This window comes from Vulpes vulpes, chromosome 1, assembly GCF_048418805.1.
Source record: "Vulpes vulpes isolate BD-2025 chromosome 1, VulVul3, whole genome shotgun sequence".
Lineage (NCBI taxonomy): Eukaryota > Metazoa > Chordata > Mammalia > Carnivora > Canidae > Vulpes > Vulpes vulpes.
In genome coordinates, this window is record NC_132780.1 from 142,096,257 (window position 1) to 142,114,835 (window position 18,579).

The following is an 18,579-nucleotide window of genomic DNA, read 5'->3' on the forward strand; positions in this document are numbered from 1 at the left end:
TTCTCTTACGCTTCCACTTCATCTTACGTGTGTCTTTTCATCCAGAAGCTGATGCTGGGTACTGGAGAGTAAGTATTATATGGAATTCTAACATCCCTGGATTTGAGCACTGTGCCTCTGCTTATCCTTGCTGGCTTATGCTGAATAAAATTTCTCAGCAGTTTGAACTCTCAACTGTGGTCCAAGGAAGCTATATTGAAACTTCTGTTGCTGCTGGATCTCTTACAAATGCCTATACTTGTCTTGATGCTTTAAAAAAATTGTTGGCAAGTTAAACTATCCTATCTTTTCTCAGCCTTTCCCTTGCTAGGGAAATCCAAATTTATAAAGAAGGACCTGGAAGCTCAGATAATTGCCACTTATTCTTTCCACATAATTGTGGACTAGATCTTTTGTTAAACTTGAAACATTCATTCTTACAGAGTAACATCTCAGATTGGAGTGAATGAAAGATTAGTACTACTACTACTACTACTTTTACTACTCATGGACCATAAAGGTTGATATGTAATCTGACTGGCAAGTGTCTTCCTTCTACTCACTGTTGTACACATAGTTTTCTCAGAGTTTCATGTTTATGGAGGATTTCTTTTCAGATGAAGATGGGCCATTCTTTGGCCAAAGGTTACAGTATATGATATAGTTAATTTTAATAGTTAATTTCCTAATTTCAAAGTTTAATTGAGATGTTAATTGCTAAAACTGTATTCTACATAACTAGAAAACTCTTTTCTTTAAGGAAATTAAAGCTAGAAAAACTACTTAAGGAGAAGACAAGAGAATAACTAAATTTAAGGATTCATACATTATTAAATCTGGAAGGAATGTAAGATAACATCTATTCTAAACTCTTCCAAATCCCAACCTATTTTATAGATGAGAAAGTGAAGATAAAGGACATGCCCAAGATTATAGTGACAGTATCAGTATGGCTATACATCAGATCTCTTGGCTTCTAGGACACATAGCTGGTATATAGAGGCTTAATTATTTTATGTAGAATAAACTGTACCATGTCACCACCATAGTGGAAGTTTCTAGGGAGTAAAAATGAAAACACAGCAAGAGTCTGAATGTAGAAAGATTTGGAGGAATAAACAGAGAAATAATTAATAGCTTTAAAGTGGGACATTATTCTGATGTCACTGATTTTGAATTTATAAGAATTCAGATATGAACTAAGCTAATACTTAATTTACTCAGGAAACCTTTGCTATAAAACAACTCTAATGTAATAGCTTTCAACAAGATTAGGAGAGAAATGTTTAAATATTTATTAGAAAAAAATATATGTCTTTGAGATCCTTAAATTTTTTATGTATGTAGGCATAATTATATCAGGTTAATTACAACTTTTTCTTATATACTTAGTAAAGCAAGTCCACTGAAGAGGTCTTTTAGGTAACACTTTGTTATCCTAGTTTTAGTTACTGAGTGAGCTGGAGCACTATAGCTAAAATTATTTAAAACTACTTCACATTAGAAGTTCCTTATACTTCAAATTTCCCCCCAATAAATAAGCACTGAGTTCTGTTGTTTTATAAATGGAAGAGGAACCCAGATATGAAGCTAAACCTAAAATCTGCTTACTACCATTATAAAATTATATCTTGGAATGGCTCTACTACTTGTAATGGCAAATGGTTCTCTGAGTTTTAGATAATAGTATCAATTTAGATGAATTATAAAAAACAAGAACATGGAAGTGATAGAGACTGATCAAAACCAGGCAGATACTGGAAAGGGGAGTGCCTATATTTAGAATAAGAGAATAGAAAAAAAAAAAAAGGAAGAAGAAGAAGAAGAAGAAGAAGAAGATAATGGCAGTGTCTTGAGTTTCCTGTTTTTACTTTTTTGGTATAATGGCAGGCCCTACTCAGTATAGTTCACATATGACCTTAGAGACTTTAAGAAATATAGGCCAGAGTTAAGGGCACCCAAAGTAGGTACAAAGTCAGGATGGAAATACCAAAAAAGGGCAAAATCAAAGAAGGAAAGCCCCAAATTCAGCATACAAACTTTACCCAAATCTATTTGTCTGTGGTACTGAATCCAAGAAATCCAGTTAAAGCTAAGTGAACTGAGGCGAGATTCTGGCTGCTGTCAATGAAGAGGAGTTTGAGTTTGAAGTTTAGAGTTTAGTGTAGAATAGCAAAGCGCCTGCCTAACTCACATACCTACATCACTACCACTATTAACACCAACAATTCTTCACAGGAATATAACAGAACACAAAATCTCTAGCACTTATTACCCATGATGTCCAGGATATAATTGAAAATTACTAGACATGCAACAATGTATGAAATTGATGAGGAAGAACTAACTGAGAGAGGAGGCATTATTTTGGTCTCCACTGAGTCTCAAAGAAAGTTTGACTTACACTCAATGGAGAATAAAATAACCCAGATATTAACTGATCAATGTGGGATTTTAAAGTAGCTGTTATAATTATACTCAAGAATATAAAAGAAAATAAACCTGCAATAAATGACAAATAAAAAAAACATAAAAACTAAAAAGAAATCAAGGGGAAATTATAAAACTATAGAATAAAGTATCACAAAGAGAATTATTTCATGGGTAAAACAGATTGGAGCTGACAGTTGAGTCTGGAACATAAAGACACAGCAAGAGAATGTATCCAACCTAAAGAACAGAGAGAAAAGATTGATAGAAAAATTAAATAGGCACCTGTGGAGCAATATCAAAGTAACTAACAAATATGAACTTAGGATCTCTGAAGTGGAGAAGAAATAGTGAATGAAGCAGAAAAAAAATATCTCAAGAAGTAATTGCTGAAAATTTCCCCCAAATGGTTAAAGACACAAACAAATATTCAAGAAGCTCAATGAACCCTAAGCAGGACACATACAAAGAAAACCATGTCTGTGTGTGGATAGCATGTCAAACTGCTGAAAAACAACAAAAAAAGATACAATCCTGAAAGCATCCAGAAAGAAATAACACATTACAAACACAGAAACAATAATACAAACTACTGACATATGATTAAAACAATGATGCCAGAAAACAGTAGAATGATATCATTAAAGTACTGAATTCTATATCCAGTGAAAATATCTTCTAAAAATGAAAAAGGATATTTTCAGAAATATGAAAACTAAGAGAAACCATCACCAGCCAACCTGCTCCATAAAAATGCTAAAATAAAATTAAGTAGAACAAAATAGGAAAATAATACCAGAAGTAAGTCTGAGGAAAACAAAGAGAGACAGAGACAAAGAAAAAGAAAGAGAAAAATGAAGAATAGTGGGAATGGTAAATGTTAGTTTTTTTTTTTCTTAGTTTCATTGAAATACATTCGATTATTTAAGGCATAAGTAGTATTATAGTTTATAACATGAAGATGTAAGATGTATAGCACTATAGCATAAATATTTACTTATATAAATATATTTATAGTTATGTATTATGTATATGTATTATGTGATTTGTGTGTGTATATATATATATATATATATATATATATGAAGTCTTATAAGAGTCTCAAACTTTTTTAAAAGATTTTATTTATTTATCCATGACACACACACACAGACACACACATAAACACAAAGGCAGAAACACAGACAGAGGGAGAAGCAGGCTCCATGCAGGGTGCCCAACATGGGACTTGATCTCCAGTCTCCAGGATCAGGCCCTGGGCCGAAGGTGGCACTAAATCGCTGAGCCACCCGGGCTGCCCAAGAGTCTCAAATTTTATGTAAGTAGTACAACACTGAAAATTTAAGGATATATTATAATCGTTAGCATAACCACTGAAAAAATGATGCAAAGAGGTATCACTAAGAAACAAGTAAATGAATTAAAATAAGTTTCTTAGAGAGTACATAACCCAAAATAAGACAAGAAAAACTGAGAATCAAAAATAGAACAAGCAAAAAATAAATAGCAAAATAGTTGACCTATATCTAACCATGTCAATAAATATGTTGAATTTCCAGGAAATGCAAACTCAAAGTATAATGAGTCACTATTAGATATCCATTAGAATGGTTAAAAATAAAAACAATGATAATACCAAACCTGATGAACGTGTGAAACAACTGGAAGTCTCATGTACTGCAGGTGGAAGTATAATGACACAAACATTTTTTGGGGAAAAAAAGTCTTCTACTGAAGAGTTTCTTTAAAAACCAAACACAGGAACACCTGGATGGCTCAGCAGTTGAGTGCCTGCCTTTGGCGCAGGGCGTGATCCTGGAGTCCCGGGATCGAGTCCCACATCAGGCTCTGTGCATGGAGCCTGCTTCTCCCTCTGCTTGTGTCTCTGCCTCTCTCTCCCTCTGTGTCTTTCATGAATAAATAAATAAAATCTTTAAAAAATAAAAATAAATTTAAAAAATAAAAACCAAACACATATTCTGTGACTCAGTAATTTCATTCTTAGCTATTAATCTAAGAGAAATGAAGGCACATCTCAAAAACTGAAAACAGCTTAAGGTGTCCACCAAAATAAGAATAAATACATTGATATATTCATACACAACACATTACTCAGCATTAAGCAGGAATAAATTAAAACACTTACATTGAAAGACAAATTTCAAAAACAATTCTGAGTGAAAGAAATTTCACTCAAAACAGTATATATACTACATTTTCTTTATATGATGTTCTAGGATGGTTGGGAAATATCAGGAAGGGAGACAGAACATAAAGACTCCTAACTTGGGGAAACGAACTAGGGGTGGTGGAAGGGGAGAAGGGCGGGTGTTGGAGGGGAATGGGTGACGGGCACTGAGGTGGACACTTGACGGGATGAGCACTGGGTGTTTTTCTGTATGTTGGTAAATTGAACACCAATAAAAATTAATTAAAAAACAACAACAACAACAACAACAAAAAACTAATTTATGATGAAAGAATCAGGACAATGATTGCCTTTCTGTGGTGGCAGGAACTGACTGGGAAGAGGCATACAGGAATGTTCTGAACTGATGATAATGTTTTATATCTTGAGAAGGGTTTAGAAAATGATAGGTTTATACATTTGTCAATACTCATCAAATGGTATGCTTAACAAATGAGTAGTTCACAGTGTATACCTTACAAAAAAAAAGAACCATAAACAAATTATATACATAATGAAGTGTTAAGCCATGAAGTGTACATTTAGTATATCTATAGCTTACTTTGAAATGTAGCAAAAAAAAAAAAGGATGAATTGACAGATGGACAAAAGAATAATTAGATACATAGATATAATAAATGTAAATACATAAATATGTAGGTAATACAGTAAATGTAGTATTATAATGTTCACTGTGGAATCTAGATGGCAGATGTATGATGTTAAATATAGAATTCTAATATTTTTGTATGTTTGAATATTTTTATAATAAAATGTTAGAAAAAAATCAGTATCTTGCTTTATCCAGAAGAAAGCTATTTAAAAAAGTCTGAGTAGAAGTCATTAAGTATGGTAAAGCATAAATTGGCTATTTCTAAAAATTCAAACTATGAGAAAAATAGACTATACTTTCCATATCTCTGAAGCAAACTCAACTTTATCCACTCTGCACTGAAAAACAAACAAACAAAAACAACAACAACAACAACAACAACAAAAACGGAAAAAAAATGATCACTGACCTTTTTTCTTTTCCTTTGTTTGGTTTTAGCTGAGTCTTGTCCAGCACTCCCATTCCCCAGGGATCCTGATGCAGTTTTCCCTGAGTGCTGTGATCCAGCTGATGGAGCTGTTGGTGTGGGAGGAGGTGTGTTCTCAGGAGATTCTGGGTAGGACTTCATGCAAGACCCCTGCCCAAAGAGATGTGCTTTTGAAATTGAGTGACCAGGAATTTCACTAATATTCAATTTTGTGTAATATCTCCTGAATTCAATAATTTTTGAAGCTTACAAATATCAAGATACTATTTATTATCCAGTCCACAGAAATGATACTTCATCTTGCCCCTGTTGGTCTAAATATGTTAATTTTTAATCTCTCTAATCATTTAGATAAAATCAGGATTTCACAGATACAGCCTCTCAAATTTCTGCTGATTTTGCTAGACAGAGATTTCTACTTGCAAGTTTTGTTACATGTCTCAAAAGGCACCTCTAAATTCTCTCCCCAAACTGGGTGCCATCCATTATTTGTATCAGTGGGAATCACTTTCTACCAGTGACTCAAACTCAGTGCCTGAGGGTCACTATGGATACCTCCAGAACCTTCCATTTCTAGTTCCTTCCTTCTTTCATAATATCCCTCATTTCTATCTAGTTTCTTTTTTCTTTTTTTAAAATTTTTTTATTGGAGTTCATTTTGCCAACATAACTGGTTTCTTTGACTATGACTTCAAGTCTGTTCTCTTTCATGGAGATGCACTTCAAATATTTGAGGACTATTACCTTTCTCAGCCTCTTTTCTTTTATAGGTCAAACTGCCTCAAATTCCTTCAACTACTTCCTATGAGACATGATTTCATGTTTTTTCACCTTCTAATTACTCTCCTTTAGACATGCTCTACTGTGTCAATGTCCATCCTCTAGGACAGTGCCTAAACACAAGGCAAAAAAAGTTTTCTTATCAGTAACATCACAATATTGGTTCCTAAGGAATTTACAGGTTAATAAAAGTCTATAAGTCTTTTTCATATATGGTATTACTAATCCACATTTTCCTTATCCTACCAACTATACTAAACCATATTATGTTAGTCTACATTTCTCTATAATGTACTTATATTTAAATAATTATGCTAAACTTTGTAAAATATTTGGCTGAAACACACATATTGGCTTCAAAAGTATATCTTATCTATTGGTCTGTTGAGAATTGTATTATTTATTTAAAATAAGAAATGAACAAGTTTAAGGGAAGCTGGTGAAAAAAATATTGGAACTCTGCACTATCTTTGCAATGGTTCTATAAATCTAAAAATTATTTTAAAATAAAAAGGTTTTTAAAGAAATAAAAGTATTTCTTTGATTTGCCTGCCTAGGAACATTATCAAACAAGAGGAATAAGCCTAATTTTGGCATGAGTGATTCTTAGGAAAAAAAGATAACTCTAAGAGATCACTGCTTCCTGTGCATAAACCATATGTTAGAAAAAAATATAAAAATTAACTTCAACTGGGGTGCCTGGGGGACATAGCTGGTTAAGTATCCGACTCTTGGTTTTAGCTCAGATGGTGATCTTAGGGTCCTGGGATTGAGCCCTGTGTTGGGCTCCATGCCCAATGTGGAGTCTGCTTGGGATTCTCTTTCCCTGTCCCTCTGCCCCTCCCTCCCACAAAATAAATAAGTAAATAAATAAATCTTTAAATAAATTAACTTCAATTAATATTAAACCTACCAATCTGAGAACCCAAGCTGAACTAGCTTGGTTCTTCACATGTTTAGTATTCAAAAATAATAGTCTTTAAAAGAGAATATATTATGTATTAACTCCATGCCTCGAGAGCTCCCAATCCCTATCCGTTGTATGCAGGACCCCCCTTTGGATCTTCTCAAAACACTATTTGAACTCAACACCCTTTAGCAGCCAAGAAACCTTCCACTATTCCGTAACTCTACGGGCCTAATGCTCAATTTTCTAATCTGATCCCTCTCCCCACCATGAATCCTTTGCTTGAATATTTTAATGAGAGTTTTGTTTCTCCCACGTACAGTTACATCTATGCTGCCTCTGAGGCCTAGAGCCTTTTCTCCACTTTTACCATCTCCGTCAAAGTTCTATTCTCCCTGAACACAAGCTTCCTCTCCCAGGTTCTTTGCAGTTAGTTTGTTTTTACATTTATGCTTCTGGTCTATGCCACTCATCTAGAAATTAGCATATATGCTATCTTGAATTCTCTGTTTGTTCTTTCTTTTCTTTCTTTCTTTCTTTCTTTCTTTCTTTCTTTCTTTCTTTCTTTCTTTCTTTCTTTCTTTTTCTCTCCTTCCTTCCTTCCTTCCCTTCCTTCCTTCCTTCCTTTTTTTCCTTCTTTCTTTTTTTCCTTCCTTCCTTCCTTCCTTCCTTCTTTTCTTTTCTTCTTTCTTTCTTTCTTTCTTTCTTTCTTTCTTTCTTTCTTTCTTTCTTTCTTCTTTCTTTCTCTCCTTGATTTTTCAAGAATGTTCTTTCTCTCTGAATACAGACCTGGTAAGTCTTCAGAGTCCCCCTTTTTTTCCCAATCTGGTAAAGCCCTTAGAGCAAGCCCTTGATGTTGGCTACTAGGTTTGTAATGTTGATGAGTAAGATTCCTACTTTAGAGTGGCCATTCTCTGTGTTTTGTCAGGTAATAAAGGGCAGAAAGATTTCCAGTCCCTCTGAATGTTCATTTTGATCGCCAGTCGCACAGGGGGAGAGGTGTCTGGAAGGCCAGAGAAACGTTTGAGGCTTTACTAACATATTTAGTCAGGATGCTTTCCGACACTCCTGCTCCCGCCTCCCAGAGAGCCCGGGAAACTCAGCACACACAGGCCATTTTTCTTAACTGCTGGGTAGCTGGGAGCAGCAGCTGTGGTTGCTGAGCAGTTGCCCAGGGCAGCTTGGCCACCCTGGAGAACCAAGAAAGAAGGGAAATAAAGAGTTTTCCTAGCCATGCAAGCAATCCCTTGAATGCTGAGGGAAAACTAGGCTTGTTATGTTCACTGTAAATTTCTTCAATTAGAAATGTTACAACAAATTTGTCTGATGTTAATGAAAAGCATACTTATACGCATATTCATAAAGTGAACATGTACCAAAGATATTTTTAAAGGGTGTTCTTTGACATCGTAATTTGGGTTTGTAACATAAAGAAAACAAAGTGTTTAATCAACTGGGTAAACTTTAGGGACTTTTAAAGAATGATGACTGATAATGATGTATGATCTTTTCTAAGAAAAAAAATGGATTTTTAATGGGCATAAACATTTTAATTTCTACTTGGATTCCAAGCCAATCTGATTCTCCAAGGGGCACAAAGAGATGTTAAACTTTGGCTTGAAATAAGATATATTGGTTTATATCTTTATATATTTTCTAAGTACCCTAGAGCAGAGATACTTACTTGGGGTCTGTCAGGTTCACAGATTGCTTAGATTCATAGATGATTTCAGAGGATCTACAAACACCCTGAAATTCTGTACAAAGTCTGTATGTAAGTGTGCTTATGGAGACAGGGTTTATAGTTTTTGTCAGATTCTCATAAGGGCTTAGACATTTTCAAGTTACACATTTCACCCAACTGGAGCCAAAGTTCACTTAACACTTATGCAGGTAGATATTAACCTAACCTCCTTGCTGCCTTCTCTATGGTTATTAGACTGAATTACATGAAATTGTTATTTATGCCAGTAAAAAGGGTCAAATATCAGCAAATTTATTGAATAGATGAAACTACATTTCTCGGTTGTAGGCACATGCTGCTCACAGAGAAATTTTCTTATACTACAAATGGTACAGAGTTATTGCACGATGCTTTAAAGTTGGCAAGATGACTTTATAACCCTTGTAGGTGGAGATCCCAGCAACACAAACTGGTCACAAAGGATGTGATCCTCACATGATAGGGCCAGGGTGAATATGGAGAATAAATGGGGCCATGCTTCTTTAAATAATGTTTAGAGATAGGTCAAGAACTGGAAATACAAATATTAATAAATGTCAGGAGTTATTAGGACAGGAATAATAATGATTCTCTTGTCTTTGGGGCACAAAGAAATAAAGAACTATTCTCTAATTGTTCAGTTGCCCAAATCAGTTGTTCACTTCCCATGGAAAAGAGGCGTGCTCCAACTATCCTTCTTTTACTGAAGGGCTAGGGACTAAGAAAGGCAAGAAAAAGGTGAAAAAATAATTGTATTAAGTGGATTGTTAAGACCGGGAACAGAGGAGGTACTCGGTAACTGTTTGAATGTTGAGTGTGTTAAGATTTCTGATTAAAGGCTATACATTCCTACATCATCTTTTTCAAAGAACTACTAATGTAAACACTAGACACATGAAAAATCCATAGAGGTGTCAAAGATAGATTTTTTGCTACTTACCTCAGCAGAATTGTGATACTGAATGAAGGTTGCAGAAATGGCATGGCTAAAGGGGTCTCCTGCCTTGGTTACCATGTCCTGCCTCACAAGAAGAGCAAGGTCCACTAACTAGAAGATCAGAATAATAAATATAAAATCACATAGCTGGAAATAATCACCAATGTCAACTGAAGTGGCAAAACTAAAAGCTATATATTCCAAATGTTGTTGGTAATACAGTCTGCTAAAAATCTGTATTGTGGATGTGAGCATATGCTTTCATTGATAAGTGGTCCTACCTATGAATATAAACAATGTATTCTGACTTTCTAGGGGAGAGCTTCTCAAACTTTGTTTAATAATCACTAGGGAAGTGTTTCAAAATACAGATTTCTGTGCTCTAAACACTGAGATTCTAATTCTATATTTTAAACAAGAAGCAAGGAGAAGCTGATGTTTGTGGTCAGAGAACCATGCTTTGAGAAGCTGTCAGAGAGCAGTGATTCTAGATTCAGGTTTTGGCAAGCACTCATTAGATTGTACATACCTTCCTAGATATGTAGATAGATTTAAAATCTAGATTTCAAAGCTCAAAATTAATCTCTAAACAAGGCAGATGGATGTGTACTTAGAATTCAATGTTGAGATGGGGTTCCATTTCTGGTTAGGATAAAGTTACAAGCAAGAATCATGTTTACCCTAACATCCACCAAGGCTTAAGATACAAAGAAACAAAACTGAACTAAATTTCAGAAAATGATTATAATATCATAAGATAAAACTCATGGCTGTTCTCATTCCAGGTAGAGTAGCAGGTGGAGGAACTTTGATCATGAACAGGGATAAGAAGAAAGCAGTCATGTGGCCTGCTATTACAGATACTAGAATTCTTACCTGTGCCACGGTTTCATATGCTAGATATGCTAAAATTTCCATTGCGACAACATTGGGTTTTATCTCCATACTGCTGCAGTCCAACCAGTCTCGAAATTTGGAGGCTTTTTTGGCTAGCCATCAAAAAAACAAATATGGAAAACTTAGTTTTTGAAGTGTTCTAATACTGCATATTACTATTGCAAAATGAAAGATACATTTCTTGAAAACTGCGTTTGAAAAACAATGCGTATAAAACACCACGTTTTTGAAGTTTTGTTATCGTTGAGATATTCAAGCCCCAAGATATTCCTTATGCATTTGGGTCTTTGATTTTGTTATTTGCTACATAACACAGTATACTAAATGACTTAATATTTAGCACTTCTCGCAGTGTCAGAATAAGCTATGACTAGCCATAGCTTATGTTTTAACAATAGTCAGAGGGGTTACTTGATATAGCTTTACCTTATTCTGGTGGAAAGAAATTCCTGCAAGAAAAAGCCCATGATGGAGAAAGAATACAGAGAAATTGAATTTGCAATACATTTCAAAATAGTCTGTTACTAGAATAGGTTCAAAGTCACACATTTAACACCAATAAAAAATAAATTTATTATTAAAAAAAGTCACACATTTAGAATACAGTAGAAAAAACTTAAGCTTGCAATTACATTTTCCTGACTACAAAGATGTCCAAATTCCTAAGACTGACTCTCAAAACCCTTCAGATTGATTTCAACCTGTCTTTGTATTATTTCCTACTGAAATGCTACCTAGCCTTGAGTCTAGCCCTCTCTCTGTTCACCCCTGCTCCTTTCCCTCTATGGAATGCCATCCCATCTCCCTTGATTCACATGAATCCTGCTAGTACCGTGTACTTCCCCACACTAGTCTTTCACTGAATTCTTATATCATCAGATATCCTTTCACATCTGCTTATGATTTATCGAACCATATTAGAAGTTTTTTGTGGGCAAACACCACGCATCCTGTCTCTCTGCATACCTAACAGTACCAAGTGTGTGTGGAACCATCTGGTAAATATCTCTTAATTGCCACAGTGCTAAACAGAGTTTAACCTGATGCAGAACCTTTATTAGACATTGTTAATTTAACTAGTAATCTACAGGGAAGAGATTGATGGTTAAGATTTTATCACATCTATGACATAATTTTTTTAAAAATCCACTGATTATTCTTTTGGTTAATCTGGTCCTACGGATCTATTAAAACATGTAAAGTCACTCAAAGCATGATGTTTCGATCCTTACAGATACAGTTTTCATAGATTCTGTGTATAGAAGAGTTTTTTTTTCAATAAATCACAGAAGACTTGAAGCCTTGCTATCGAAGTACAAGTCCAAAGCTGTCAACTGTGGCAGAATTATGATAATCCTCTTAAAGCTATCTCCCTAACGTAATCTTCCCATATTCTCTGACATGCAACATTCCATCTAACTAGTAAGCTGCAATAGCTCACAAACACTTGTTTAACATCTGTGGAATACTTCTGAAGTCAAAGTTAACAGGCAGCAATTTGGCAAGTCAATAAAATGTACCTTAGTTACTTCTCCCTTTGACAGGTTGTTAAGAACACAGAAACAGGTATTTTGTGACTATGCTCTAAACAATTTATTTTCAAAGAGAGGAGGATAGATAGTTCTTAGTATTCAACTTAAGCAACAGAATTGGTAGCTCCCTCACTAGATGTTAAGCACTGAGAATGCATGGATTAAGGATCATGTGTCTACCACTGTATCCCCCAGCACCTACATACTTCATGCAATATACTCTTGATATACTGAGAAGAGCGGTAAAGGTGAAGGGCATCAGTAGTCTCACAACAAATATTTCTAGAAAAAAAGGAACAAATGACAGATGCTTCTTTAATAAAAAAGGTAGGGTGTCGGGCAACCTGGGTGGCTCAGCGGTTTGGCGCCTGCCTTCAGCTCAGGGCGTGATCCTGGAGACCCGGGATCGAGTCCCATGTCGGGCTCCCTGCATGGAGCCTGCTTCTCCCTCTGCCTGTGTCTCTGCCTCTCTCTGTGTCTCTCTGTCTCTCATGAATAAATAAATAAAATCTTTAAAAAAATAAAAATAAATAAAAAGGTAGGGTGTCAAGTTTTCTGTAGCAAAACAGGTACACAGAGAGTCCCATAAAACCACTGTTGGTTACTGCTATTCCAGCAACAAAGGTGAACATTCCCTGAAATAATTCTCTGTCACACCTGGAGAAGGGCTGCTTCAGAAACAGACCTTCCTACAGTATTGCTGGTTCTAGTAAGACAGGTACAGATATCCCTTAGTCATAACAGTTTGTTTCCATCAAGAGGTAGGGGGCACCAGAATGCATGAATGAGTTCCTTCACCTTTACCATTCTTCTCAATATATCAGGAGTAAGGGTATCGTGGAAATTGATCAACAATTTAAATATCATCCTTAACAAAGGTCAGAAGTTCCTAAGATTATCAGCCTTTTGACACTACCTGGTTTTTCAGCTTGTGCTGGAATTAAAACAACTTTATATAATATCTTTATATGGGATGTTTAAGGTTAGTTAATTCTCATACACTTTTTATCTTTCTCATTGTGGATCACCAGTAAAATCTAAGTTTTTCTCAATATCCCATTTTCACATCCCTGTATACTATCTCACTATTTCTACCTCATTCCTCTCACCAGTATTTCCATTCCTGATCATTCTCTTAGGGCTCTCTGTGATGCTTATTCCACTCTGAAGAAATTCTTCAGTAACTTCAATCTCTTCATAATTACTGCTATTTTGGATTAATTACAAATAGTCTTTCTCAGAGGACATGGTTTTCCCTGGAGTCTTTTATAAGAAATTCCTTCTTTCTTTCCTTCTGTACATATTTATTGATCAGTCACTGACTGCCAGTCTGTTCATTTTCCCATACACCAGAGGGCCTTGGGGGTTATATCTTCATTCTCTTAGTTTCTCCATAGGACAAGCAGATAGAGACTTCTTACTAACAACAGAGGCTAAAAAACAATGGTATCCTGTTTTAACAAATAACTACTAGCCCACAATTTCCTACCCAACTAAACTACCATTTAAATATGAGGGCAAAATAAAGCATTTTTAAGACAAAAAATGAGTACTTTAAGCACATAAAGAGCCTTAAGAAAAACAAAATTAGGCTGACAAGGCATGTTTACTAATTACCAACTTTAAAAAATTTAAGTCAAGCACGAATATTAAAAAAATTAATGATAGCAACGAAATAATACAAATAGAACATACACTACACAAACTGGTTGAGGAAAAATGGAATGAAGAAAATCCAATTAATCCAACAGAATAATGAAAAGGAGGAGGAAAAGCAAAAAAAAAAAAAAAAAAAAAAAGAGTACAGTAAATTTAAAATACAAAGACAGCATATATAAACCCAATGTATTGTAATAAAATTGTAAATTGAAGTAATTAAACACACATAAATTAAAATATTCAATTAAAATATACAAAGACTCTCAGATTGACTAAAAAGAAAATCTATATATTTGTTTACAAAATCCACATACAAAACAAAAGACTGAAAGGCTTGGAAAAAGATTTACCAATTTATAACTAAATTTAAGCTTTGTGAATTAATATGAATATCAGATTTTAAGAGACTTTATGGGAAATGACTATCTAACTTACATAATTATAAAAAAAAGAGACTGGTGAATTTGATCAGTATTCCAATTCTGCAACTTACCTTCAGTCTATAAAAGTCATAGACTTGTAACTTTTAAAATGCACCAGTAGTCCCAATCAGTGAATGCTATGATCAAATATTTAAGAAGATACATACAGCTGAATCACAATTCCTATATCCTGGTAATTTATCAGAAGGGGAGAAATGAAAAGAGCCTAACATTCTGACTGGTATGGGTTATTAGTTCTGAATTTGCTGACCCACTTGGATTAAGCATTCCCAGCCACCGTATTTTGGCATATAAAACAGATTCTTCCACTAGGGTTTCATAATGAAGCACCTGTGGGCATCATACAAAGAAATATTTTTAAATGCCTAAATCCCTCTTCTTTAAAAAAAGTAAGAATATACTGCTTAAACTACAACTATTTTCTATAGAAAGGGAAAGCATTCATTTTTAATTTATTATACTTTATTATTGAGTTCTAAACAAATGTGACTTTCAAACACAAGATGTATAAGGACATGTCAGTGGCTATATGTTTTAGTGTGAAATAGCACTTCTGTTCCTTTAAGTGAATTAAATTTAAAATATGATTTTAAAAAATAGTTCAATAACACTAAATGTGACTTCATAAACTGGAGATTTATACTTATAAAAGACTTGAATGCCATTTTTAAACCTAAAAATTACAATACAAAAACCTCTCATTTGCTGAAATTGCCATGATCTGAAGTGTCATTTACTTAATGCTTCACAGATGTATGATGCCAAATTGTTAGTCAGACTGCAAAGTATATTTAGTGAGGAAAAAAAGCTTCCAAAACATGTATTCCTATATTTTACTGACATTTACATGGGGCACTATTTGAAATGTGTCATTTATTTGCACTTTATGATCTATAATGAAGCTCTCATTTTCTGTTTTCCAAATCAAATACATTGTTATTATGACCACAGGACAGTTTTTCCATTTAAAGACACCATTGTGTCTATAATCCCTCAGACCAGGGTCATGTGTTTCTCCGTCAGATTTTTACTGGACTTTTCATCACACTTACTCTTTGACCTTTCCCCTGAGAGGCTTAGTCATCACTGAACTGTTGCGGTAAAGATGTCTGCTACACAATTGAGCCCACTATCATGAGCCTGTATGTACTTTTAGTAAGCCTGTGTGCAGTGATGGGACAGTACTAATTTTATCACTAGGTTACCAGTGTTACAAGAGCATAGACTAAAGGATTTGGATAACACTGAATGCTTGTCACAGTAGGAGGTTACAGAAAAAATGGAAGAGACTATTGGTACTTTTCTTTGTGGTCATATGAGTATGCATAAATAAACGGAATGCTTGGTATTTATTAATATTAGGGGCTTTTGAATGTCCTGACTGTACAACTAGAGTCCATTATGGGTCAAGTACAATTAATAACACTAGCGTAAACAAGATGAAGAAACTGGAAAATAAATTAAAATGAGAATGTTAAAGAAAATGGATTTTTTTGGACCAAAAGTAAAGTGAATAATTAACATGGGTCTCTGTGTATTGCTTTAAAACCCTTTAAAACCTCTTTAGACTATTAATTACAAAACAGTGAATGGGGTAAAATCTTTTATAGAGTCCCCTACAATGCAGGGGCTGTTTCTATAACAGTTATAACTATGCATACATTAAATTCACCAGTTTCTAAGGAACGGAGATTGTGTCATAGTATAGTATATCTGTAACACATGATCTCTTAAAGATATAATGAAGCAAAATTAAACATTTACTTACAGAAACTTAATTGTCGACTTTCACAGAATTCTGCATATTGAACTGAATCCATAATTCGAGTCTGTCTTTCTGCTCTCTAACAGATAAAGACACACAAACAATCTTTCAGAGCAAGTAGACCATTATATATGTCTTCTTGGCTAAAATGTAGAATTGAAATTCCATTTTTCCTTCCTGCCTTTAAATAAACAGTGTTATACTACCATAAATATCATGATACTTAAAATTATGATAAGTTACAGTAGTTTTGAAGCTTGTGTTTTTGGAAGTAGAGTTTAAAATGTCATTTTCTTCTCCTCTGTCATTGTCATTATAGTGAAAAAGCTAAAGGATTTTATGTCTTATATTGTGTACTTTTAAATTTTCTCAATTGTATCATCCTTTTAAAGAAAAACTTTGAGGTCATAACAACAAACAGAAAACCTGTTAATCATTATTGCCCATGTGTTGCTTAAAGCTGAGGATTTTCAGTGTTAAAATTGGAGTCAATGAATGGAATACATATATTTTCCCTCAGAACATGGAGCCAGAGCTAACAAATCCATATTTTAAATTGCAAAGAAAATAAAGAAAAAGGTAAACACAACACAAAACCTTTAATCTGAGTCCAGGTATGATTCACAGTTTGGTACAGTTTCATTCGTGGGTTTTTGATTCAGTATAGCAGATGTTTGCTGCTTCATTGTCCCACAAGAGGTAGGATAATTATAATTCACCCATAGTTCGGTGGGAAAGAATATGACCGCTTCCGTTTCCTTGGCAAGGGAAGCATTTTGAAATGAGACAGGCTGGTACTTCTTGGAATGAGATTCTGGCCAGTAAAGGAAAAAATTCCCTGAGATTTTAATTTTTTTTCTGCTTTGGAAGGACTTTCAGTAAGTTTTCTTTATCACAGTTGGAGTACATAAGTACCACTTCTAACGTCTGGTTATTTTTATATTTTTTTAAACTGAAATTATTCTTTCTTCATTTTGTTTGATTTGGGTAGTGGTCAGCTTAATTCCGATGATACCTCTGTTGATGGAATGAGTAATGGTACACTAGCTGCTGCTCAATGTAAGAAAGATAGATGGGGTGGTGGGAGTTAAGGTAAAATTTACTAACTTTGCGGTTCCTTCTAAGACCACTGACTATTTTTTCCCTTGCTTCTCTTCTTCTACTCCATTGCTTCTTCTTTCCTTCCTAATCCCCTCCTCACTCCATACACACAAACATGCATATGTGTTGACATAAACCCAGACTTCTTTATTTACCCTCTAGGCTCAAATATCCTTTTTGAACATGCATTAGTAAGTATCACACACATATGCAAATTATGTAACACATGCATATATGTGCATAAGGATCCTTTTGTGCATATATCTGAAACATCGTGTTTCTTACGGGTATATTATTGGGTAAATTTTTATATACTTAGAAGTACTTTTTTTAAAAAAATTTATTTATTTATTTTAGAGGGGAAGGGGAGAAGGAGAGGGAGAGAGAGAATTCCAAGCAGACTCCCCACTCAGCATGGAGGCTGATGGAGGGCTCTATCTCACAACCCTGAGATCATGAGCTGAGCTGAAACCAAGAGTCAGATACTTAACTGACTGCACTACTCAGGAGCCCCTGCTTAGAAGTATTTTTTGATATGTGGATGCATTATTTTAGTTTTGTTCTTTTTTTTAGTGCATCTGATATGTGACTAAGTATATGCCAATGGACAATAGGAAGTAAGGGAGAATTTTGAACACAAATCAGTTACTGATGTGTTTATTTTAAAAAGTTCTAAGGCTAACAACGCATCATTAATGTCTGTGTTTGAGTGCATCAGGAAGCTCTCAGATTTTAATTTTAGCTCCTAGAATTTCTGACACATGGTAAATAAACAATGACCTCTGTGGAATGAACAAATGCTAACATTTTAGTCTATAATCAGGGCAAATGACCATCATCACCATGATGCGGCTAGTCCTTGATAATTTATTCATTCTTATAGGTCTTCTCTGGTGCTCTGCATAGGTAGCCTTATCCACCCAACACATGCTAAACAGGACTCAGATAAATATTGAAAAAGAAAATTCCTAATGGGAGTCTTAACACTAACTTTCCTTTCACCAAGTTGGACAATCAATATTTGGTTTCTGTACACATGCTTAAGTGGTTGATGTATGTGAATAGGTATTTCTGGAAATTAAAGTTAGGAAAACTTAACCCTAATAGGTTCAGGCTGCCAGGGTTGTCAGTTTATCAAGCGAGGCATTTAGCTAGATGGGAAATCCACATGTAAAAGATACCTTGAAGGACTTTCAAT

The 18,579-nt window shown here is 34.6% G+C and overlaps 1 protein-coding gene across 13 annotated transcripts in view; it reads right to left on the reverse strand.

Annotated features, from left to right (window-relative positions):
* The window catches only part of SUPT3H (SPT3 homolog, SAGA and STAGA complex component), a 516,593-nt gene that overhangs the window by 89,386 nt on the left and 408,628 nt on the right, over nt 1-18,579 (reverse strand). For all 13 annotated transcript variants that reach the window (XM_072733255.1, XM_072733191.1, XM_072733217.1 and 10 more), the window contains 4 exons: nt 16,284-16,359; nt 10,861-10,973; nt 9,988-10,095; nt 5,620-5,787 (listed from right to left, as the gene is read on the reverse strand). In XM_072733255.1, the coding sequence (XP_072589356.1) occupies nt 5,620-5,787; nt 9,988-10,095; nt 10,861-10,973; nt 16,284-16,359 (465 nt within the window). The remainder of the gene's footprint in view (nt 1-5,619; nt 5,788-9,987; nt 10,096-10,860; nt 10,974-16,283; nt 16,360-18,579) is intronic.